Raw genomic sequence first — 24,010 nt, forward strand, 5'->3', positions numbered from 1 at the left:
GGACCAGGACCAGAGACGCTTATGCGGTTTTCCATGTAACTAACTTCCCATCAGAGATCATTCACCCTGCCTTAACCACACAAAATAACACAAGTCAGGGGGAGCTGGTTAGATCAGGATTTCTTTTTATTCCTTGTTGGTTTAAAATGGCTAATCAGAATAAAAAATAAAAGGGCTTCTGTTTAGAGGCTGGGGTCTCCCCTACTTAAAGGTTAGAACCCAGGTATCCCCTCTACCCAGCACCATACTGAGGTGGGCTGAGGGGTAACCCCCCAAGGGGCAACTGGAGGGGCCTAGGCCTGCCACTCCTTCTTTCTATCCCGTTTTTGGCATGTGATGAGAAATATTGCTTTTTGGATTCTTCTCTCCCGGCCTTGAATTTAAAAATAATGTCAACCGTGTGAGTTGGGGGAAGGCTTTGAGGGGCCAGTTGAAGAAGCCCACCACAATTCCTCTCCCCCAAGAAGGGGGGATTATCCAGTATTGTTTCTGGAGCTCAGCCAAGCTCTTGTCCTGATCTCCCCACCACCACCACCAAAGTCATGGGGCTGCGACCCCTTCCCTGGGGGAAACTAAGTGCCAGTGAGCCTAGAAAACAAACTCTCCTCTCCAGGTCCTTCCCTCCTCTGACCAGAACCCCACCCAGACGCGCCTCTCCCTGGGTTTCTTTCCTGGTCACTTAGCACCAACAACAGGGGGTGCTATTTCCTTAGATGGTAACTGGGACAAAGAGAGGGAACCACGGGGGAAAGGAAGACTTCAATCGTTGTCTCCCCTCTTTTCCTGCTGGTCTGAGGAATAAGAAGAGTAAAATCCCCCTCCTTATACATATCCCTCCCTCATTTTCCCATCCCAGGATAGATATATAATTTCTTTGATATTTTATATATATATATATATATATTTTTATATATATATATATATATATATAAAATGTACACACACACCTGGTAACGCAGAAGAGGAAAAAAATAGAATCCGTAACAATAATAAAAAAAATTATTTCTGGTTTAAAAATGATCTGGTTCCCTCCAGGCGAGCAATTGCACAAATGTCCACTGAGTCTGGTCCAGGGGTTAAGGAAGGGGAAGGTCTTAAAAGGTGAAGGGGGTTGCTACCCCAGTCTCAGGGCCCCAACTCTCCAACTCCCCAACCCCACTGCATTTTATAAAATGTCCTCATCCTCTTGGAATCGGTTGTTTAAAAAATGTCCATGCAGGGGAGGGGAGCCCCTTGAGGAAAGGAAGGTGGCCACCTGGGGCCCTTTGGTGTAGGCGCAGAGGTGTGGGGGGGGGGAGCTGCCCAAAGCTCACACCGAAATCTCATAGGTGGTGCCACCCACCCCTGACACCTTCTTGACTCCTCCCCTTGTAGGGCTACTGAGAGGTGGCTGGCCTGGGCCAGGGGAGGCTGAGCCTATATTCTTGGGCTGCCCGTTGGTTTTGCTGTAGGCGGTCTTGAGCTGTACTTCATCTCTGGGAAGAAAAGAAGAGAGAGGTGTCAGAAATGGGACACACAGCACCGAAAAGGGAGGTAGTTTAAAAAGTTAAGAGAAAAAAATGTGCTTTCTACATATATACTTTCTTACACAAAGATTCCCTTTTATTTTACTGCCCTGCTTACAAGCAGCCTGATACCCTCTCTCCTCTACTTATTCCTTTCACTCTCAGGCAAATAAATTACTTTTTAGGAAGACAGAAATAAGAAAAAAGTATTAATCCTCAGTCTCTTAACAGGAATAGCCCGTGAAGGCAGCTGGAGTTAAGAGTGAAAATGAAGGGCTATCTTACAAGCAGGATAACCCTGGGTCCGCTTGCACTAAAATGTACAGGTGAAGCCCTGATACCTTCTGCAGGGCACTACGCTACTTTTAAGTCCATTGGGGGCCAGGATGGACTAATACTTACTTGGGTGTCAGTAATGGCTGCAAGGCCACTTCCTCTGTCTCAGAGACACCAGATGGGGCTTTTTGGCTGCTGTAAGACATAGATCGGCCCACGTAGGGGGCAGTTGGGCCTGGTTCAGGGGACCCTAGTCCCCGGCCCCTTAGCCCATCTGGCTTGCCAAAACGGGGGACAGCTGGGCGTCCCAGTGGAGTCTTGCCCAAGGGTGATCTCTTCGAATCATCTGAGGAGGAACTAGTACGAGGGGCGTGGCCTGAGCCTGGTGTTGACTGGATGCCTGAGTCCCCCAAGCCTGGTTCTTCCTCACGGCCTGGGAGTGGGGGTGACTGGCGTAGCAGCTTCTCTCGTTCCTGGAGGGAGGCCACGATATGGCGCGACAGATTGTCGTACCGAACTGGTGAGGGCTCTCGGTGCGTTGGGCCGGTTGGCACCAAACGTGGGTGCCTCTCGGCTTCCCGCTGCTGGGCCAGTCGGGCTGACAGGAAGGGAGAGGTGTAGCCTAAAGGTGGGTCTGGCTCAGGCCCTGCCTGCACGGACTCAAAATCAGGGCTGTCTGAAGGAGTGAGCAGACTGTCGTAAGATAGGCTTCCATTACGTGTCTGGTTGGCCAGGCTCTTATAGGAGGTGGAGGTTGTGCCCTCTGAACGAATGGACTGCAACTGGCCCAGCTCAAAGCCTGTGCCCTGGGCTGACTTGAGGCTGGAGGAGCGTGAGCCACTGGACAGTGGATCAAAGTGAAAACTTTTGCCAAAGGTGGGAGAACGGAAGCTCTCTGGCTCCAAGCTCGGCTCTGAACGGTAGCTGGGATGACGGCTGCTCTCCGCAATTGAGGTTGGCTCCTTCAAGCTGTCCCCACGACTCAGCTGAGGGAGAAAAGCAAAGCAGGTTCTTAGTGCTCCCCCTCTTGTCCCCTCTTGGGACAGTAGGCCCCAGAGCCCAAGGAGGCAGTCAAAAACAGTATTTGCTACGTGCCAGCAATGTGCTTAGAATTTTCACAGGCATTATCCTGTTTAACCCCTAAAGTAAATCTGTAAGTAGGAACAAATAATATCTCATTTTAAGATGCAGGAAATGGGGCTTAGAGAGTTTAAGGAACTTCTCTGTGATGGCACAACTGGGTTTTGAACTCAGATCTGATGCTGTAATCAATGCTTTTATCTATTATGCTACCGTGACCTCTCTTGGATGAAGGACAAACTGTCAACGCTGTTACTAAGCCAACAATTAGTAAAATGCCTTTGGTTTTCTTCTCTTCCCTCTGCTTCTTCCTCCCCTTCTCCCAGAACAGCTGGCATACATGACAACCCTACTCCTTAGAGAGTACTCAGTACCTTGGCGCTGGAAGAGTGAGGCATGGCGGCTGATGCACTGCTGCTACTGTAGCCCGGCCGGTACTTGTACATGGTAGGGGTGGGGGGGCTGTCCTTGCCCAAGAGGCTGCTCTCTGCAGGAAGAAAAGGCCCAGGGGGCACCACTTTACAAGCTGTTCTTTTGACCTGGCTAGAGTTCCTTAAAGTACCGGGGGACGACAAGGTAGGAAAAGATATACCAAGCAAAGGAGCATAATGATTTTGCTGAAACCAAGACTACAGACTCATACCAGCCCAGAACACAGAGTGAGTGAATGTACCAAACAGATCCCAGAATGTTCTCTGGTCTGTCCGGATGCTGAGAGTACACACAGACACACAGAGATGTCCAACTCACTGCCAATAGCTAACTGTTATGTCATCCCCTTTCTCCCGGCTGTCCAAAGAAGTGGTTCAAGTACCACTTGCTGGGTTTTCTCAGTCACAACACAAGCATTATCTCCCAGCCCTTGCCTGTGTCATCTCCACAGCTAACAAATAACATTCTCACTCCTGCTTCTGCCCTTACCCTCATTAGTAGCCAGGCTGAGGTGTGTCCGCAGCCCCGTGTAACGGCTCAGGTCCGGCTTAGGAGGGGGTGGAGGTTCAGCATCTGCAGACTGGCTTTCTGTTATCTCCAAGCTTCCTTTAGACTGGATAAATGAGGGAAAATCAGATTTGGAGAACTGAGCATTAGGGCAACTCAAAGTATGAAACTGGTGTAAGAGGGGCACTGGGGAGTCATCACATACTTCTGAACTGGAATTGGAAGACAGGACACAAGATCAGTTTGGGGACGGTTTTGGAGAAAGAAAAGCTTTCAACAAGGGTTTCATTCTGTCACTTATTTGTTTATTTTCACCAACATCTACTTGTTGAGCTCCTACCATCTATAAACTGCTATGTTAAGTCCTATGAAGACATGCAAATGAATGGACTAAATTTCTACTGTCAATGAACTTACAATCTAATGGGAAAAAGAAGATATGTGTTTAAGTAACTTTAACACAAATCAGAAAGTGATAGATACTATAAGAGAGATGTAAACAAAGCAAGTTTCCATCTCTTTGCCATGGGTGAGACCCCCCCAAATTACCTAGCTTTACTTCCCTAAATTCTCCTCACCTTAGTTCTCCTCAGCTCTCCCTGGATGCCATTGTCCATGATCTTCACAGTTATCTGCCCATCTGACACTTCTGGCCGAAGGAAGGGTGGTCTGATTACAATTGTCTTCTCTTTCTTTGGTCTCCCCAAATACCTGAGTGTCAAGAGTGAGAGGGCTTTCATTCATTCATTCATTCCAAAATATCTAATGGTTGCCTACCTTGTGTAGAGCAGTTTTACAAATACAAGAAACAGTCCTGCCAGGCCAGGGAAAAGATCAGCATTGAACTGATTTCTTTGATTCTATGAAGAACAAGAACAACAGCAAGACCAGGCCTATGGGCAGATACACCTAGCTCAAGGCACTCGAGTAAATCTCATCCTCAGTTCTCCAAAGCGAGTAACATCTAAAGAATACAACTGAACTCACAGGGTCCATTAAAGGATGGTGTGCCTCTCCCTTGTAGGCACTTCTCATTCTAAGAGAACCCTCCCTAAAAGGCAGCCAGAACAAACCCAAAGAAGACAAAAGTGTTGACCAAGGGTGAACACTAGAGCAAAGGGGTAGGTGTACCTGGGTGCTGGGGAACTGCAGAGTACACGGCTGACATTGTTACAGCAGCCATTAGTGAAGGGGTTCACACCTCCCCGGAATTTACCCGTAACCTAGAGGGAGGGAAAAAGGACCAGATCAGTCAAAAAATGGGACCTTGACCTCCAAAAGCCAAAACACAAATCAATGACAAATTATTGTGCACCCACTATCGGGAAGATATAAAAATGAGTAAAATACAGTCCTACCATAAAGAAGCATAAGCTAAGAATGGGAACTCCAAAGTCAGGGTCATCAGTTCAAATTCTGGGTCCACTTCATGGTAGCTATCTGACCCTAATCATCAGTTTTCTTATGTAAAATGGGGATAAATAGCTCTCTAAACATTGAAAACTAAGATAACATAACGTAAGAATAAGCAAGTAAGGTTAGCTATTGTTATGGGCACAAAAATAATTGTTTTCCTTTAAGCAGGACTATTAGCTTCTTGAGGGCTGGCCCAGGTCTTTTACTGTTTCTATTACCTCAGAGCCTAAATCGACCAGTATACAGCAGACATTCTATAAATGTCTGTTAACTAAGAAATGGCCCATACTCATGCTTACATGAGGAACCTGGACACCTCATCATAAAAAGTATACACTAACGAGAGGGCCAAGAGACACATGCCCTGCTCTTCAGGGATCTCCCATCACTTCTCCCCATACCTGTTCATTGGTTGTGCGTCCCCTAGCCACCAGCACCACGTGAAATCCCGTGAGGCCAGCTACTGGGATGAAGAATAAGCCAGCCACACACATCACTGCCATTCTGAAGCCAGACAATCAAGGAGAGCAGAGCAACGTGATCTCGCCTTCCCCAGCCCGTGCTGTAGCCATCTTCCCTTTGACCCTCACTGCCACAGGACTCAACTTTCTACATTCTTCCCCCTCCCACTCCTGCAACCCACAGGCCTTGAAGGATACGTGACAGCCGTGCGGACCCCTGAGAGTTCCTCCATGTGGTAGAGGACATAAAGGAGGCCAAAGCCAAACACACCCATAATGTGGGCTGTCAGGGAAAGGAGGAAGAGGAAGAAATAACGGTAGTTCCGGCGACCAATACAGTTGTTCACCCAGGGGCAGTGATGATCAAATTCCTAGGAGCAAAATGAGACAGACTGAGCGGCATCCTTGGACCACGGCACTAGATCATTTCTGTCAAGCAGAACAAACAGCAGAACTTAAAGTGTTTCTTTTAATAATCTGTCATCATGTTCACCATTTAGTTACAAAATTTAAAAACCGTTCATGCAGTTTATCTTGCTCTATCAATCTATAAGGAAGACGTTCCAGAGGTTAATCAAAGGCCAAGGCCACCTCTCAGTTTATCCTATGTGACCAAGGAACTCTGAGAGGTACAAATGTCAGAGGCTTTACAGAAACATTAAGATTCATGAAAAAAGAGGCTTAGAAGAAAAATCTGGCAGGCAACTGCTTACAGCTAAGTAACAACGCACTGAAAAAAGGGTTAAAAATAAAAGACAAGGAACGCAGAAGAAAGAAATATAATTGGAAAGGTTGAATGCAGCAGCATGATGAAGTGGAAGGAATGGAGAACACTAAGCAGGTCAAATAACTGAAAAGATGAGCCCAGGGATGGAAGGCTGGAGCTCTGACTAATGGTGCTGGGAAAGCCTATGCCTACCCACTTGGGCTCCTCCTGTAACAGAATATTTATGCTCTACCTCTCGTGTGTACATCGTTGCTAACACTTTCTGCCAGAGCTAGAACACAGCCCAGGCAGTCAGACAGGGCTACATTTTCGTCCATGGCCAAGAATCCACTGGATTCAATTCTTATTCTGTGGGTAGGAAGAAGATAACTTAGGTTCAGCTAACCCCACCCAGAGTTCTTACCTCCACACAGTTGTCACAGACGCTGCAGTGGGAACATCGAGGAGGACGGTAGAAGCGGCAGGTGGCACACCATTTCATGCGCACCTGGATGCCCTTGATCTCCACTGTTTTGTAAAGGGGAGCTCTGAAGTCATCTTCCTTGTCTTCATCCTCTTCAGCTGTAGAGAGTAAAAGTTAATGAAAAAATGACTATGCTAGAACTGTGTACTAGGCACTAGGGATGCAGTGATGTTTAAAATATGGCCTCTGCCTTCGAGGAATTCAGTCTAATGGTGAGAGAGACTAGGAACTAGTAACTCTACTACGGTGAGATCAGCTCTATATACAACACTATGGAAACGCAGATGAGGAAGCAATTTATTCTACACTGGGAAACGAGGTTTAAGAATATGACTCAGAGGTGGCTCTGATATGGATATGCTGCTATTCTTGGTTTACATATTATATTTCAAAAGAAAGAGACACTTTATATATCAAAGTACATCTATAATGAGTTTGCGTAACAGTTCAGCGTCTACAAGTACACGACTGAACTACAACAATCCGAAAGGGGAAGTAACGAACTAACATCAACCTTTTTTCCACACACAGACACCCCTGCCCAAAAGATCTTCCCCTAGTTCCCTATATACATTTCAGGACTGTTTCTTGGTTGCAGACATTCTCTTTACCTGAATGCCCTTTCAATTTTCAGCTGTCCGAAACTCACCACCCCACTTCAAAACTTAAAGGACATCATTTGCCTTCTCATCTATAGTGTGCAATTTTCATTTTTTATTATTAATCTAAAAAAATAATACCCGTGAGGAGGAAAAATTAAGTAAGTGATGGTATAGGAATTAGAAGTTTTCAAATGTACTGACTTAGGGAAATGCTAACAATGTAACTAAGTGAAAAAGTACAAGGTAAAGAACTGTACAAACAAAAAGATCCCATTTTGAAAACAAATAAAAACACACATATATATGCTACAGATTTACGGTATATATAAATAAATATTGTATGTATAAATCTTCACAATATTGATTGGAAGGAAATATACCACAATGTAACAGTAGTTATCTCTGGGCTGGGAAATATATTTATCTTTTTTATACTTTCTATATAATGAATATTCACTACTTATTAAAATCTTTTTTAAAAAAAGTTTTTTAAAGGAAAAAAATTCAAATGCTACTTATATTGAATATCTGATTCTTCCACACTATCATGTATCAGAAGTGAGCTTTCTCTTCTTAAAGTACTACAGTTCTTTGATTACTCTTTAAAGTTACCACAGTGTATTTATGTAAATGTCTTCTCTATCTTCCCTTCAAGACCGAGCTATTTGACCATCATAATAATCATTCCAAATGACCATATCATAATAATCAATAAATATTTGATAAATGAACATTAAACACTCATTAAAATAGCCTTCCTTGGCTTTAGGGACTCAAAGCACCTTTTGTTAATCTACGCTTTGAAACAAAAGTCACCATGCACAGTGACACAGGCTTTGTGAGCACAATGAATTTCAGAAAAACCTCATCTCACTGAAGTTGCTATCCCAATCCCACCTGCCTCACTCTTACAAGGTAACTTCACATTTGAGAGAAAAATGAGATGTCATCAGTAACAACCATCATCAGTTCTCTTTCTATCTCTTATTCCACTAATGCTGGTTGGTCCTCACTCTCACCTCCTATTCCAGAAACAGCCTACTTCTGTAAGCATAACCCTTCCAACACGCAGAGGAAAGCATCTCCTTCCAGATGGCCACTCTTCAATTACCCTCTTTCATCACCTCCCGCTTCTCTCTTTTCTGGTTCCACCTCCTCATGCTATCAACATGCTAAAGTCTTCTGTATCATTAAACAAACAAACAAAACTCCTCCCTCTGCCCTCAGATATTCCATCTTCTGCCTTCTCTGCTTAACTTCCTGAAAGAATAATCTTAATACTCATTGACTCTGCTTCCTCATTTCCTATTCACTGCCTTCCAAACCATTATAGTTTTGGTAATTTAACTGTCTCTCTCCCGCATACATACATAAACACACTATTAACTATTCTTGTTGGGAATTCCCTGGCAGTCCACTGGTTAGGACTCAGTGCTTTCACTGCTGGGGCCTGGGTTCAATCCCTGGTCGGGGACTAAGATCCTGCAAGCCATGTGGCCAAAAAAAACAACAATGAAAACAAAAACAAAAAACAACTAGTCTTGTGTGTGTGTGGTTTTTTGTTTTGTTTTGGTTTTGTTTTTTTGGCCACACTACGCAGCACGCGGGATCTTATTAGTTCTCCAACCGGGGACGAACCCATGCCCCCTGCAGTGGAAGCACAGACTCTTAACCACTGGAACACCAGGGATGTCTCAAACTATTCTTGTTAAGATCACTAATTTCCTAGACACTAAAACAATGGGCAACTTTGAGTTACCACACTACTGGACCTAATTTCCGATACTGCCAACCATCAGCTACTTCATGAACTTTCCTCAGTTCCCACTGTGTCCGGTTTGTCCTCCTCCTAACTTTCCTTGCTCAGTCCCTCTTCAGTGGCTCTTCAGCGGCTCCTCCTTCTCCTCATTATTACAATGTTAGTGCTGGTCAGGCTGACTTTCGTTCCTTCCTAATCTCATTCTACTTTCTCTAGGCGATCTTACTCCTGTTGCTTCAAATACTACGTGGCTGAGGACTCTGCCATGAGTCTGACTACTCAACTGCCCATTGGGTAACTACCTGAATGATCCATTAAGTATCTCAAATTCAACATGTCTAAGATGCTCTGTCTTTCCTCCAAACCCACTCAACAGTCTATAACTTGGGTCTTGGTTTATAAAGAACCAGCATACAACCTATCTTTCAGGTTAGGAACCTTGGAACTACCCTAGACAATTCCTTCACCCTCTCGCTCTCCCCTAGTAAGCAATTAGTAATGAAAAATTCTGCTGGGTCTACTAATGAAAAATCTGTAAATCCAGCTTTGAATTCAAGTTCTCATCTGGTCTGCATTATTGCAATAGCCTCCCAAAAGGTATCTGTACATTCTTATAAGAATTATTATTGTAAAAGGAAATGTGATCCTGTGATTCCCCCAATTAAAGACGTCTTGCTGTCCAAAGGAAGAATTATAATCTATTTAATTTAGCACATAAAGTCTTTTACACTTGGCTCTGGTTTATCTCTTGCCCCTTCTGGCCCCACCATGCATTCTAACTTCCACCCACTGAATTCTGCATTTCACAGCTACAATTCTGTATATGCCGCTTCCTCTTCCTAGAATGCCTTTCCCTTCCATCCTCTACTCGGTAAAGTCCTTCCTACCTACCTTCAGCAGCATTTCCCCAATTTATCTGGGCAGATATAAGTGCCCTTTTCTAAGGTCTCAGAGAACCTTTCTCATGCTTCCGTTACAGTTTGTTATCACGCTGTCACTCTCTAATTCATCTTAGATAGTATCAAAACTAGCAACAATGCCCAACCCATGTGCTCGAAATAAATTTCTGCTGAATGAGTAACTGAAAATCAAAGAGTTGACCCAAAGTGGATCAGATGCCTAGAAGTTATGACATATATTCCTAAGATCCTGACTTGCTTTTCATCATTAGACTATAAAAGTATCCCAAAACCCAAGACTCCTAAGGCCCCAGACCAAATGTATAAATGTCCAAAAATCATTCTTTTTCAAAGGCAGTAAGATACTTCCAAGAGAGAGGAGGGAGATCTTACCTCGAGGGAAAATCCCTGGGTCCATGAAGGTGGCCATGCTGAAGTTGGCCAGCACAAAGAGAAAAACAATCGCATTGTAGATGGGCACTGCAGGTGACACGTAGAGGCTTAGTCCTGGACAGCTGCACAGATAATAAAGAAAGTGAGGGGCTGTCTCTAACACTTTGGACACCAACCACATAAAAAAATCTATAAAGATTCAGGGACTTCCCTGGTGGCGCAGTAGTTAAGACTCAACACTCCCAATGCAGGGGGCCCGGGTTCAATCCCTGGTCAGGGAACTAGATCCCACATGCATGCCGCAACTAAGAGTTCACATGCCACAACTAAGGAGCCGGCAAGCTGCAACTAAAGGCCCAGTGCAACCAAACAAATAAATATTAAAAAAAAAAAAGATTCAGTCCCCATACCTATATATAAATCTTGTGTGGTTCACCTTTGAAGTCTCAAATTATCTTTATCCTTCCCAACAAGTGGGTCTAGTTTCCCACAGAAATACTCATTTTAGGACTTCCGTAGTGGTCCGGTGGTTAAAAATCCGCCTGCCAATGCAGGGGACACACGGGTTCGATCCCTGGTCTGGGAAGATCCCACATGCCGTGGAGCAACTAAGCCCGTGCACCACAACTACTGAGCCTGTGCTCCAGAGCCCACGCACCACAACTACTGAAGCCCGCCCGCTCTAGAGCCCACGCACCGCAACTACTGAAGCCCATGCGCTCTGGGGCCCGCAAGCTGCAACTACTGAGCCCACGCACCACAACTACTGAAGCCCGCGTGCCTAGAGCCTGTGCTCCGCAACTAGAGAAGCCACCGCAATGAGAAGCCCATGCACTGCAATGAAAAGTAGACCCCACTCACTGCAACTAGAGGAAGCCTGCGCGCAGCTACAAAGACCCAGCGCAGCCCAAAATAAATAAGTACTCATTTTTGATCAAGGTACAAGACTCATAACACTTTGCACTAAAGTCTGTGTTCTTACCTCGTGGATCTTTGCACATGTTTTGGACTCTGTCCTTACCTCCTTTTAACCAGGCACAAGAGCTAGGGACTAAGTATGTAACTGACACCGGCTGCATTCCCTTCTCTGGAACAGCCTGAGGCTTCTGGACCCCAGCCATGCCCCACTGACCTGCACATTCACCCAAAGCATGGGACACCACCTGCCTCTCTGGCTTCTCTTCCCTCCTCCCGGCTGGCTCTGAACTACTCTCAACTGCCTAAAGTCTCTCCAGACACATTATACATCAGATATTCCTCAGAATTTTATTCAACTAGAGGCTAGTTCTCAAGGTAAAGAAAAGGAAACCACTCACAGGTAAGGAAGGATACCAAGACACAGGACTAGACCCCGAGATGAATAAATGAAGCAGAAGAGTGGAGGAGAAAAAAAAGGGAAGATATCAGACCAAAGCAGCCCCAAATCTTGCAGGAAAAAGAAACTGGCCACACATATCCAATATTCCACAGGGTTCAAATCAAGAGATATGCTTTAGGTAACTTTTCCTTGACAAAATAGTGACCTAGTCCAGGATTAAGCTCAGTTTCTGTCAGGATATATGTCTCAGGAATGCTGCAAGAGCTCTCCCTTTCTCTGAAGATGGTTCCTGGGAGCTGGAAGTGTCAAAAGAACATGTGATGTGCTGCTTGCTTGGTCAGTGGTATCAAACACCCTCTCTCCTGTCTCAGCTCAGGAAGAACTTCCCATAACAAGACAGTGGCTAAACACCCTAATCTGCTTTGTGGCTGAGAACTTAATCTCCAGAATTAGGCCAGCATCTGTCCTTGTTCCCTTTATCTAGACCAGCGGAAGGAAAGGAAGAGTTCAGTGAAGGAAAGGAAGAAGGGACCAAGAGAACAAGACAGCAACTGACTCCGGAGAATTAATCCACAGCAGTCCTGGATTCTGTTGAGAGGTTATCTGTCTCCATTAAAATAAAAAGAACAGGGCTTCCCTGGTGGCACAGTGGTTAAGAATCCACCTGCCAATTCAGGAGACACGGGTTTGAGCCCTGGTCCGGGAAGATCCCACATGCCGTGGAGCAACTAAGCCCGTGCGCCACAACTACTGAGCCTGTGCTCTAGAGCCCGCGCGCCTACAGCCCAGGCTCCGCAGCGGGAGTGGCCACCACAATGAGAAGCCCGCGCACTGCAGCGAAGAGCAGCCCCTGCTCGCCGCAACTAGAAAAAGCCCACACGCAGCCACGAAGACACAGTGCAGCCAGAAATAAATAAATTTTAAAAAATAAAAAGCACAGCCCTGAATAGTGATTCAGGACAATTCAAAAGAACTGAGCTCCTCAATGAAAAATAAACTAATGATAAGAAGTAGAACTGATTGTCACAAAGCATCGCACAAGTCTTTACCAGCACCATCTATTTATTCAAATTCCATTTAGCCACTCATTAAAAAAAATTTAAGTAAATATTTATGATGTGCCAGGCTTTTTAGATAGTAATTATCAATTAACTCTGCTTCTCTTTATGGGTCAGTACATAATTGGGAGACAAAATAATGAAGCTAGAGCGCAGGCAGTGATTTCAAGGAAAAAACTTTCGACCTTCAGTCACAGCTCTAGTTTTATTCTACCAAAGTCTCCTATAGAAGCCTCTTCCTCTGGGGGTTCTTTCATTCAAAAAAGATGTCCCCATACCTTGGCAGGATTTGGGGTGGAATACAAGCAAGAAGGCAAGAGTCTTTACACAGCCCCACCCAAAGCCTGACCTCCTAGGATCTTAAAGAGGGAGGGAGAGAAACTGAAAACCAGTCGTCCAGGTCAGAGCACCTCCCTAGTACTTAGCTGTCACTTCAATTTCCACCCAGGGAAGAGGAGAAAGGGTGACTCACTTGACTCCTACAGCCTGGGAAGATAATTAGAAGGGAAAAAGAAATGAAATCCTTAGAACACTGAGGTGTCCGTGATTTAAATGTCTCATTCCTAGAACTGGCTACATGGCCTCTTGAGCTTCTGAAAAAATAAGGGTATTCTCCATCTCTGAGGGAAACTAAGGTGAATGAGAATGAGACATCAGTCCCCTTGCAGGCCCAGATGTCAGTCTTTCTGAACCCATTCTTCCTCCAGTTTCTGCATTTCCAAACAAAGCAAATCACTCCATTTCTTGGACAGCCTGCCAATGACCTGCCCCTAGATAATGAACTTTACCCCTACAACCTTCTTGATATCAACCCATCCCAGCTGAAGTGTGTAATTCTAGAATCAAGTTCCAATATCTGTTGCCAAAATAAAGCCTACCCTCACAGTGGCAGTATCTGGAAATGATGCAAATAACTCAACTTCACAGGCAACAGCCGCTCCTAGATTCAAGTCAAAGACCATTGCTTCCAACCTGAGCACTCTGAGGGAACATCCCACCAAGGAGAGGCCTGTGAGACCAAAGCCTGCTCCCACTGTACCCCACATTCTGCTTGGCTCCGGGAGAGGCTTGCCATTGCTACAGAACTTCGCCAGATTCCTAAGTGACCACCCCAAGTGGCCCATCTGAATCTGTTGCCTTTGATGGACGGAGAGGAGGGCTGGGCTGAGGAGCTGCTGGGCTCGTCCTTAGCCGATGGCGATAATCACAGAGCTCCAAAGCAGAGGGAGTGGCCGTAGCCCAGAAGGCTGGCTGACTCACCGATGAGACTCCCAAACCTACACCATCCCAGGGAGAACAGGCTCTTCTGCCCATCCCTTTAGCACTCCTGTTTTCAAGGCCAAATAAAATTGGGAGAGTGGGTTTCAATACCCACACTCCTGCAAATCTGTTTCCTAGCCCTCTCTAACTCTGCCCATTATAAAAAATGGATAAGTTCCTGGTAAGAAAAATAAAGTAGGAGTCAAGAAGCTTTGGATTTTAACCCTGTCTTGATCAATGCTTTGCTATTGTAGCCTTAGGTAATTCACAGGAAAGTCTGCAAGCTTGTTAGGTCAGCTACCTAATACAGGTACGAGAATGAAGGAGACAGTGTCTTAAATGAGCCTAGAATTCTTTTTAAACCAGCTGGTTTAATACTGAGCATTCATGGGATAGAAGAAACAAAAAAAACCACATTATTAACTATCTCCATCATCATCAATTATCATTCCAGCTCCACCTTCATCGCTAACTCCACTTCCTCTCCTCTGAACTACTAGATTCAAGAACATTTAACAACAGAGGCACTTTGCTCCTAAAGAACAGGTCTATGCATTCCTCCCATGCCTAGCACATACTTTGACTATGTGTATGAACACTGTGACTAGTGTTCTTTGGTGATGAGGCAAGGCTAGAATGAATATCCCACTTCTTGCCCCTGGGGATCCTCAAGATTCCACAGGAAAACAATCTCTCCGCTTCTAGTGGATAAATTTCTCGTAAGAGACTTGATTTGTCCTGTCTTACCAGACTTTCAAGCAGCTGAGTACAAGATACAGGACTTGGGCGCTTATTCCTTGTTGAGAAAACAACGTGGGGAAGAAAAGAACAACCACTGCTCAATTAATGTCCTAAATCACGAGGCTGCTCCCACTCAAATCAGGTGCTAGCACCTCTGCAGTCATGGAAAAAAAGGGCCAGAAGGGAGAGTCACTGAGGTTGCCCAACTAACTCTGTGGATGAAATGCTTGAGAGAGGATAGAAGCAGAAACTGTAATGGAGAAAGCTCTTTCATGGATGGGACACTGGAAAGACCATCACGGATTTCTGGACAACCCTGACTCAGCCTTCCCACAGAGGATCACTTGCAGCGGAGACTTTACCCCCATGTCCTCCCCAACAATTTTATTTTATTTTAAGATTCTTTTTTTGATGTGGACCATTTTTAAAGTCTTTACTGAATTTGTTACAATATTGTTTCTGTTTTCTGTTTTAGTTTTTTGGTCACGAGGCATGTGGGATCTTAGCTCCCCAACCAGGGATCGAACCCGCACCCCCTGCATTGGAAGGCAAAGTCTTGACCACTGGGCCACCAGGGAAGTCCCCACCTCATCAGTTTTAGAAACAGATATATGGGAAACTAGCTGACTTAACTCACAGCTCAAAGAGACTTTAGGGGATACAAGTCTGCGATTTATTTCAAATGGTATTGCCAGGAGCCCTAAGAAGGTCTCAGGGGTCCCCAGGAAGGCAAAGAGGAGATACGCAGTGTATGGGCCTCTATGCACCAGCCTCACTCGAACCAGAGCAGCCCTACTCTGACATTTTAAATACTGGGGTTCCCCAAAAGATCTCATTTGGAAAAAAAAAAAGGTCATATTGCTTAAATAAACTGCTCTAGGTCAACTTCCTCATTATACACAGAAGAAAGAGGTCCACAAAGGTCAACAGACTTTACCAAAATCAGCTTGCCCCAAACAGTGCTTATTCCTCTCACCTGGCACTGCCCCCTGCCAATCACAAAAGGAGACTAAGCCAGATGAGGGTCCAGGCCCGTTATCTTAAATGCAGTGTCTGTTACCTAATAGGGACCAGGAGGGTTACTTTAGCAGACACTCTCCTTCCCAAATAGTGAAAAGGGAAAAGAATTAACACAGGTTCCCCAATAACTCCTGCCTAGTTTTAGTACTGGACAAACCCTATAAATGAGAGGGATGGGGGCAAAGGGGGAGACCTCAACTGTTCTATTCGAGGTTCTCTGGGGCAGAAGAGGATCACCATTTTTTTGATGACGAAGCCCAACTGATAATTTCTGCTCATAGCCCTCCCTACCTGACAGAGAGACTCGGAGGGTAAATTGTTCCTAATTAGTGGAGGCCCACAGGCCTCCACTAATTATGTCTGCCAACTGAAAGGGCTCGTCCTCCTACTCCAGTCCTGTAGGTCCTAAAGTAATTCTCACCTGGGGTTTATACTGATGTAAGAACAGACAGCTGTAGCCTAGAGAAGAGAACAGGAGGATGACAAAGTAGCTACAGGTTTAAGGCCCCAAATAGGAGCTGGTTCAAAAAGAGCCTTCCTCTTATCTCTATTTGAAACCAGTAATTCTTTTTTACGTGGTATATGGTTTTAAACATAGAACTGAACATCAAAAGGGACAGAACAGCTCTGGAGAACAGCGGCACACCTCAGCCCAGGTGTAGACTTGCAGAGGAACTGCTATGGTCAGATGGCAAGGAAGAGATGAGAATTTCAGAGGTACCAAGAGCTAGGTAAGATAAACAGGATATTTATGTCTCCCCAAAGTGGACAGGGGAAAGCCTAGGGAGGAAAAGACAGCCCAGAAACGTGTCCTGAGGAAACTGTCAGGGAGAACTCTAGCTAAGACTTAAGGCTCTTCTAACTTTGGGTTAGAGGCAGTAATTCCAAATAAGAGTCAATACTGTCCTCCAAAATTCTTTGTCCTAGGGCTGAGAGACCATGGAATAAGGAGGGCCCCCTACTCTTCTAGCATCAGGCAACGGGGAAGTAGGTTAAACAGCTTCAACTCTCAGTTGAGAAAATGTCTATGTCAGGACAACTCTTTGTGGCAAAACTGGTATAACCAGCCAAACACTTCAATGGTTCCAGATTAGCAAATTAAGAACAAGGTTTCTGCTTGTCCAAACTCAAGAATGGATGGGTTGAAAGAGAAACCACTTAGCCAGTTCCCCAAATTTCCTAACTCCCGAAGGCTCTGCCTCTTAAAGGAAAACAGACCCTCTCCAATTAAGCAGGTCTAAGGGTGTCAAATTGGTGTTGTACTTATCCCTCCTGATACAGCACCACAACAGCTACAAAGATACTAAGATCCCATATAAATGTCCCTTGGTTAAAATGCTGATTCCACTTAGTGGTCATAAGAGCAGAAACCAAAACAAGTCTGACACTGAAGACTCACTCCTTATGGGTAGGAGTGGAATCCTTGAGGGTTTCAACAGGTATGCTCAGGCTGACGAGCTGGGGGCCAAAGAATCTAGGACTTCTACTCTTTAGAGGAAGAGGTGGGAAGCAGGATGATGCCCACACCTTAGATAAGAGATTCACTCTTTCCTTGTTTAAAAACTAAATAGGAAAACATCGTATTTACTTTACTTCTGCATTATTACTCTTTTGGCCAAACGACCCATAGTTTTTAGAATTCCTTCTGGCATCAGAAGCTCTGTTTGGGTGGAGGGGGCGGGTGCCCCTTCCCTCCTATCTCAGATTTAATTTGTCTGTACCCCAGCAACTCCTGCTCATTCATCCTTCAATGACTCCAAACTGCTTTTATTCCCTACCACGTCAATTCATTCTCTTCCTCTTGCCAGCAACCTCACACTGGCTCTAAACAGCACCCCACCATTAGGTCTGAGCCTGAATCACAGCAAAGTGAACTCCCCAGAAAATCTAGCATGCTCTGATTGTTCCAAGAGCCACAACCGGAACACTAACTCAATGACTCAACAGTTTAAGGCTCAGAAGCCTGGTACTTGTTAATTTATAAACAGGTAACGGCAAAGACGCTTGCCAGGTAGTCGACAGCTGAAATACCAGGGAAAAGGAAAAAGATGTAAATCACTCACGTCTCCTCCAGTAACAAGCAGACGAACAAAGGCTGAATATCCTAAGTGGGAAATCTTTCGACACCAACTGTTTTTCCTAATAGGACCAGGGAATGGGAGAAATGACTGTCATTCCCTTCAGCAGGAACTAACATAAAGGAAGCCTTCTAGAACTCTCTTCCTAAGTAAAACTTGCCCTTTCCCAGTGGCCTTCACTTCTCCAGGCTTTGGCTCTTAAGAATACAGAGAAAACCATCTGATAACACTAAGAGCCAAGACCATCTTACTGGTATACCTTCGAAATCAACTCTGAAGTTCTCTAGTACTCCCAGTTCCCACAGTCTCAAATCTAAGCTTCAGATATCCTGGGGAAAAGCCACTACTTTTTGAAAAACCTTTCATCTAGTCCAGTTCTCTCACAGAATTGACTGCTTAGGCTGCTTCAAGACTCTGGTGATTCCCTCCCATTTCCTTCCTAGTGCAGAATCATCTAACGATGAAACTGGGTAGGAAAATATGAAGACATCTGTGATTTCAAAGGAAGGGAGGCAGGGGAAAGTAGAGGAGTCAGCAGAGTAAAATTCCTAACAAGGTCGAGAGGGTAGGCCTGTTCTTACTCTTCTTGCCGCATCTCTGGGATCTGGATTTACTTGTATCAGACCTCAAACTCTCCCAGTCACTTGCCTTTGCAAGTAAGTAGCCGAACTCCAGAGGAAAAATACCCCCTCGCCCGCCTCCCATGGAGCTCCCCCGCCCATACCACCACTGGGAGAAAACTCACGTAAAGGCAAAGAAGAGGGTCGTAGCTCCCACTAAGAAGATGGCGGCTGCCGAGACTGGAACATACTTGCTGGGTTTGAATCTCTTTCCAGACTCCGCGGGCATGTTGGAGCTCTGATGGAAGATCTGCCCTGCCGCATAGCCCAGGCCCACACAGCGGCAGAACAGACAAGAAAATGGGATGAGGGAGACAACGGCCAGAGGAGTACAGAAGGAAACCAGGGAAGCAGAAAATTTAGAATTATCACCCTTCCCCCTCCCAAATAAAACCAAAGGTCAAAAGATCTCAAATGAAGGAAAGCACATGGGAGGGGGAAAGGTGATTCCAAATGATGAATAACCACCTCCCCAGAACAAGGCAGAAGGAGAGATTAAGAAACACAACTTGTACAGCTTAAAAACTGGAGACAAACAGTAGGCTGTACACATGAAAATGGCTGCAGGTAGAGAACATGGGCAGTCAGACAGATCACGGAACAGCTCATGGAGGGAGGCGAGTCTTCCAAAGGAAAGAAGGGGAGGATATCAGGGTAGGACGGAACACTTCAAGCAAGGAAAAATTCTTTGGAGGAGATACTACAGAACCTCCACGACTACCACACTTCCACAAGATGTGAGCAGCACCCAAAAGAGGTGTTTCTATTTCAATCCAAGAAGGAATCTGGCGCCCCTTCCAGCTTTAAAGAGAAGCCGTTTTTACTGCAGTCTTTGTCCCTTTCAGGCAGCTTTCTCAATGCCACCACTCCCACACCTTGACTTCAGGGCCTGTAGTCTGGCAATGGTGGTTTAATTTTATTTACTTTCTCTTGATGGTTAAAGCTGGGCAGCAGCTGTTACAAGGTTAAGTTGTAAATCCTTTTCTTTGAAGGGGAAGGGAAAACAGAGAGAGAGCTCGAGCTCGTGCAAGCTTGCCTGTCTTCAGTCTCTTGTTACTCCCAAACCCTTTAAGGGCTCCTTTTCCTATGGAGTTCATGCAAAACTAAAGGGAAACATATAATCCCTGAAGCCATGTTCTTCCCAATAAGCAAAATAAGATGAAGAAATCAATTCCACTCGATGATACTTTTAAAAGCTACTGTGGATGAAAGCAAAGTTCCAAAGAGGTCCCTGTTTCCAGGTTAGTCAATGTCTCTGATATTTCTTCTTCAATCTTGGGCTTTCTGGATGCAGAGTTCAACTGTGTTACAGTGCCTCACCTGGAGAAAAACAAATATCTTTATCAGAGAAATTTTTTCATGGCATTTCTTAAGACCAGCAAGGCTAAAACCCCACAAGCTACTCTGTTAAAAAGTGCCTTTTGAAAGAAAGATGATTTTCTACTTCACTATGTGTATGTGGGAAAGGACTGAGAATTGGGAGGACAATGGGTTCAGAATTCTTCACTCTTCTAAGTCCTCTTCATATTGAAAAAAGAAAAACATGGCTTCAGCTGGCCTAAGGTCATCAAAGAACTAGCTCTTGACACAGATGGGGCCCATCTCACCTGACACATATGGGCAGTAACAAATACCAAGAATATCAAAATCTAAAAACAAACAAAGGCACAGCAGTGAAGGGCAGTCCTAGAAAAGAGACTTGTCTTTGAACAAAGAGAATATTTATTGCTACAATGAAATAAGAAAAAAGTAGGACGAAATTAGGACAGTCTCATTTCCTTTCTGTGTATGTCTCTCTCACTCTTACCCTTCTATACTTTTTAGTTATAAACTTGAAGAGGCAAAAGCTGAATTTCTGGTCTTCTGAAATAACTCATGAAAGGAGCTGGATGAGAAATGTCCCTGCACTGAAAGGTGAGATGCCCTCTATGAGAAACTGAGTCAACAAGGGGGGGGGGGCTGGTCTTTTTCTTCCCAATTCAACAGTTTTTTATTCCTACATTGGCCTATTAGGAAGTCAAGTGAGCCCCACCTTCCCTTATATGATTAAAAATAACAATTATTTCTGTTGATGGTAGTAGTAAAATAACATTAGCACTTTGGATTTTATAGGATGCTTTTCGTCTAGTGATTGCAAAGCATTTAACTCATTATCTGGTGACACAGTTCCTTATCCCACTTGGTAAAACTGAAGTCTAGAGAATGCCTGAGGCCATTCCACTGAATGACTTAAGCAGTCAGGTTCAGAACCCAAGAGTCCACAGGCCCCTTTGCCGACACAAACCCTTTTTACCTCTTTCTCACCCACTACACTACCTGCTCAGTGATGACAACTTGGAATCTACAGACCAAAAATTTACTTAAGGTTTTTTTCCACCTAAGAGAAGTAATAGCTTCCTTAATTCCAAAGGCTGAAATTAAAATACCAGAAGTTTTGAATAGTGAAATATCAACGTACCCTGGAACTTAGCACTTCCTTTCTTTTCTGTGGCATGAAAGGCTAAGGTGCCTTCCTTCAAGATTCATTCATTCTCTCTCTCTCAAAAAAAAAAAAGAAAAGAGTTTTAGAGGGCCAAACAGCATTATTAGAATAGATTGATTCCTACAGGAATCAAAACCCAACTTTCTGAATTTAGGCTTAAGTAACTTTGTTAACAATGAGAAGCAAATTCTTGCTTTACAGACAGTACTATTAAAGTAAACTTGCCCCTCAAAACCCCAAAGATTAGAGAAGATGGAAAATTGCACTGCTTATATTTTATCTAGGGTAGGATATCATTTAAACACCATATATTATTTCAGATTATATTTTCTGACAGGAGAAAAGTCACATGGGCTAATACTGCCAAAGTAATTCAGAGACATAAAAGGCCACGGCATCTAGGGAGTACAATACTGGGAAACAAAAGATATCAGTGTCTTAGATGTTTAGGGCATATGCTTTAGAAGTGACAAGACAAAACCTAAGAATGTATTGGGTATAACAAAGATGCACCAAGGCTTAGCAGAAGGATGTACTGTGGGTAGCAGGGATGAGACTGCAGGGTGAGTGTGGCTCATCAGAGCCAGCAGTCTGGATCCATACCAGTGTAAGAAAGGTGTACAGGAATGTGTATGACACATTTCAGGCTTAATCTATGTAATAGTAATATGTATATACAAAACAAACTATAGAATATGTGGTTTCAAGGCTTTAACAAACGTTTAATACAAGTACCTCCTTAAAGGGGTAAATGGACATGGCAGCATGACTGAGAGCAAAAGTATTGTTTGTGGAAATAAAGTGGTATAATAGTATAATACAGTAAATCTGAACACAGTTATCAACGTTTCATGGAATAATCCACATGTCAAGATACTGGCTGAAGAGTCAAACAGAAGTTTAATATGGGTATTATCATCTTATACCGAGGTACCAAAGTACATGGCAATATAAATCTTGTAAGCATTTAAAGAACGAGTGATAATGAATATTCTGAAGAGATTTAATATAGTACAAAGGGATACTGGGATAAAAGGATAGAGATGAGAATATAAGGCCAACCTAGACAAGATGGCATTAACCAGTAAGTGAAAAATGCAAGGCAGAAAAATGGTCTAGAGTATAACATGTAAGTGATCCTACACCTCCTTTCATAACGCTGTCACTTTCTTACTTCTCATTTCAATGTTTTCATGCGGCCAAGTGGGTAAAACACTTTCTGCCCTGTCCCATAACAGATTCCTATACGTAAAAAAATGGCAAATATATTCGAGTTCCCACTTATAAAAAGTACAAAGTACTAAAAGCGTTGGAGCTCCCGGCTGGTGGGGGTAGGGGAGGAAGCGGACGGATGCGAAAGAACAGGTAACAGGATGAGGCTTGAGCCAAAATAAGTATCAGAAGAATGGGGCGAGGGGACGTGAAACGCAGGGAGGGAACAGCATCCAGTCCCCAGCGCGGAGCCGGGGCACTGAGAAACACCGTATGGGGCAGGGCTGGCCGAGACAGAGAAGACGGAATCCGCGGCAGCAGGGCCCACTGGGGCTGCGGGAGCAGGCTGCGGGAAGCGACAGAGCCTCGGGGCGCAGGGCCGGGGGCGGAAGGGGCGGCGGCTGGGCGCCGGGAGCGGAGGGACCGGGGTCCCGAGCTAGGACCCGGCGGCCCGACACTAACCCGTTCTGAGCCCCGGCAGCCGTGGATCCCCGGCCTCTACGCGTCGTCCGTTTCCGGGGCCCAAGGGTCCCGCCGCAGTTGGATGACCCGGCCCGGGGGAGGAATGGGGCCTCAAGCCACCTCCCCCTCCTTGGTCCCCCTTCCCTAGAGGTCACTCTCCCCTCCCACCTTCCTGGCCCGGCACTTCCGGTTCCGCAAGGACCCGTGTCCCCAGTACTCACCCCCGGCGCGGTTCCCGTTACCGCTGCCGTCGTAGTCGCCGCCGCCTCTCAGCAGCGCCGTCCGGCCTCTGAGAGGCAGCGCGCGGCCCCCGCACGCTCCACGCCCGCCCCGCTCCGCGCGCTCCCGGCCCGGCGACGCTCGTCTTCGAGCCGGCGCGCGGCCGTTGCCCTCAGTGCCGGGTCTCGAGCCCTCCCAGCGTTCTCATTGGCTCCCTGTCCCGGGTGCGCGCGACATCTCGCGCGGGGCACTTTTCTCTCATTCATGCGGCTCGCGCCGCCGTGCCCGCCCCCGCTCACTCTCTCATTCACCCATAGCCCCCACCCCAACTCCGCTCTAGGGCGTGCGCGCGCACCCTGGCGACCGCGGCGACCTCGCGGCCTGATTGGCTGCAGGAGCACAGCGCCGTACCACGCGAGAAAACGAGAACGCGCGCGCAGGGCCGTCAGGCTCCGCAGGCAACCGGGAGAGGAGGGTGGGCGTACTGCGCAGGAGTTGGAACTGGGGAAATGGCCGAGCGAATATTCCTTTTTCCTTTGTCCTGCTTTCTACCCCTCCTGAAGCAGAAATCCTCAGAAGTAAAAAATAATTATATGTGTTTACTGAAAGTACTCAAGAACAAGCAGCTACCCTCCCGAATTCGCCAACCCCCCCCCCAATAAGTATGGTACAGTCTAGACAGGCTTCTGGCGTAACCAATCATCCACTGGCCCCTGCGTCTTCCTGCTTCAGCCCCTTCATGCATTGGCCAATGCGGTTTGGCCACTAAATAGCCCTCCCCCAATCCCTCCCCCCTTTTTGGATGGCGAAAACTTTATTTAAAACCATCTTTATGGAGCATCTTTATGGAACTCCGACGAGTTCCTTGGTACCAGCAGAATCCCAGGATGATGGAAAAGTCTGGGCTGTGAATTCCGCAGGGAAGGGCCGCAGGGACTGGAAGAGTCAGTGGGGGCCGAAGCTCCTGCCTAAGGCACGGGAGGAGGAGGAAGGAGAGCGGCCGCGAGCCTTGGAGCCGTA

At 45.6% G+C, this 24,010-nt stretch overlaps 1 protein-coding gene across 5 annotated transcripts; it reads right to left on the bottom strand.

Annotated features, from left to right (window-relative positions):
• Nucleotides 1–101: 101 nt before the first annotated feature.
• On the bottom strand, nucleotides 102–23,297 carry ZDHHC5 (zinc finger DHHC-type palmitoyltransferase 5). Of its 5 annotated transcripts, none has more exons than XM_060303183.2 (13): nucleotides 22,993–23,297; nucleotides 21,074–21,154; nucleotides 18,741–19,935; nucleotides 10,521–10,642; nucleotides 6,808–6,965; nucleotides 5,876–6,048; nucleotides 5,618–5,720; nucleotides 4,932–5,023; nucleotides 4,379–4,511; nucleotides 3,783–3,906; nucleotides 3,236–3,348; nucleotides 1,908–2,767; nucleotides 102–1,475 (listed from the first exon to the last, which is right to left on the bottom strand). In XM_060303183.2, the coding sequence occupies exons 3-13, from the start codon at nucleotides 18,842–18,844 to the stop codon at nucleotides 1,310–1,312; spliced, it is 2,148 nt and encodes a 715-aa protein (XP_060159166.1). In that variant the 5' UTR covers nucleotides 18,845–19,935; nucleotides 21,074–21,154; nucleotides 22,993–23,297; the 3' UTR covers nucleotides 102–1,309. The 5 variants fall into 5 exon arrangements, with proteins under 5 accessions (XP_060159166.1, XP_060159167.1, XP_030720213.1 ...); XM_060303184.2 differs by lacking the exon at nucleotides 22,993–23,297 and adding an exon at nucleotides 22,772–22,889; XM_030864353.3 differs by lacking the exon at nucleotides 21,074–21,154.
• Nucleotides 23,298–24,010: the final 713 nt, after the last annotated feature.

This window comes from Globicephala melas, chromosome 8 (genome assembly GCF_963455315.2).
Source record: "Globicephala melas chromosome 8, mGloMel1.2, whole genome shotgun sequence".
In the NCBI taxonomy this organism is placed as follows: domain Eukaryota; kingdom Metazoa; phylum Chordata; class Mammalia; order Artiodactyla; family Delphinidae; genus Globicephala; species Globicephala melas.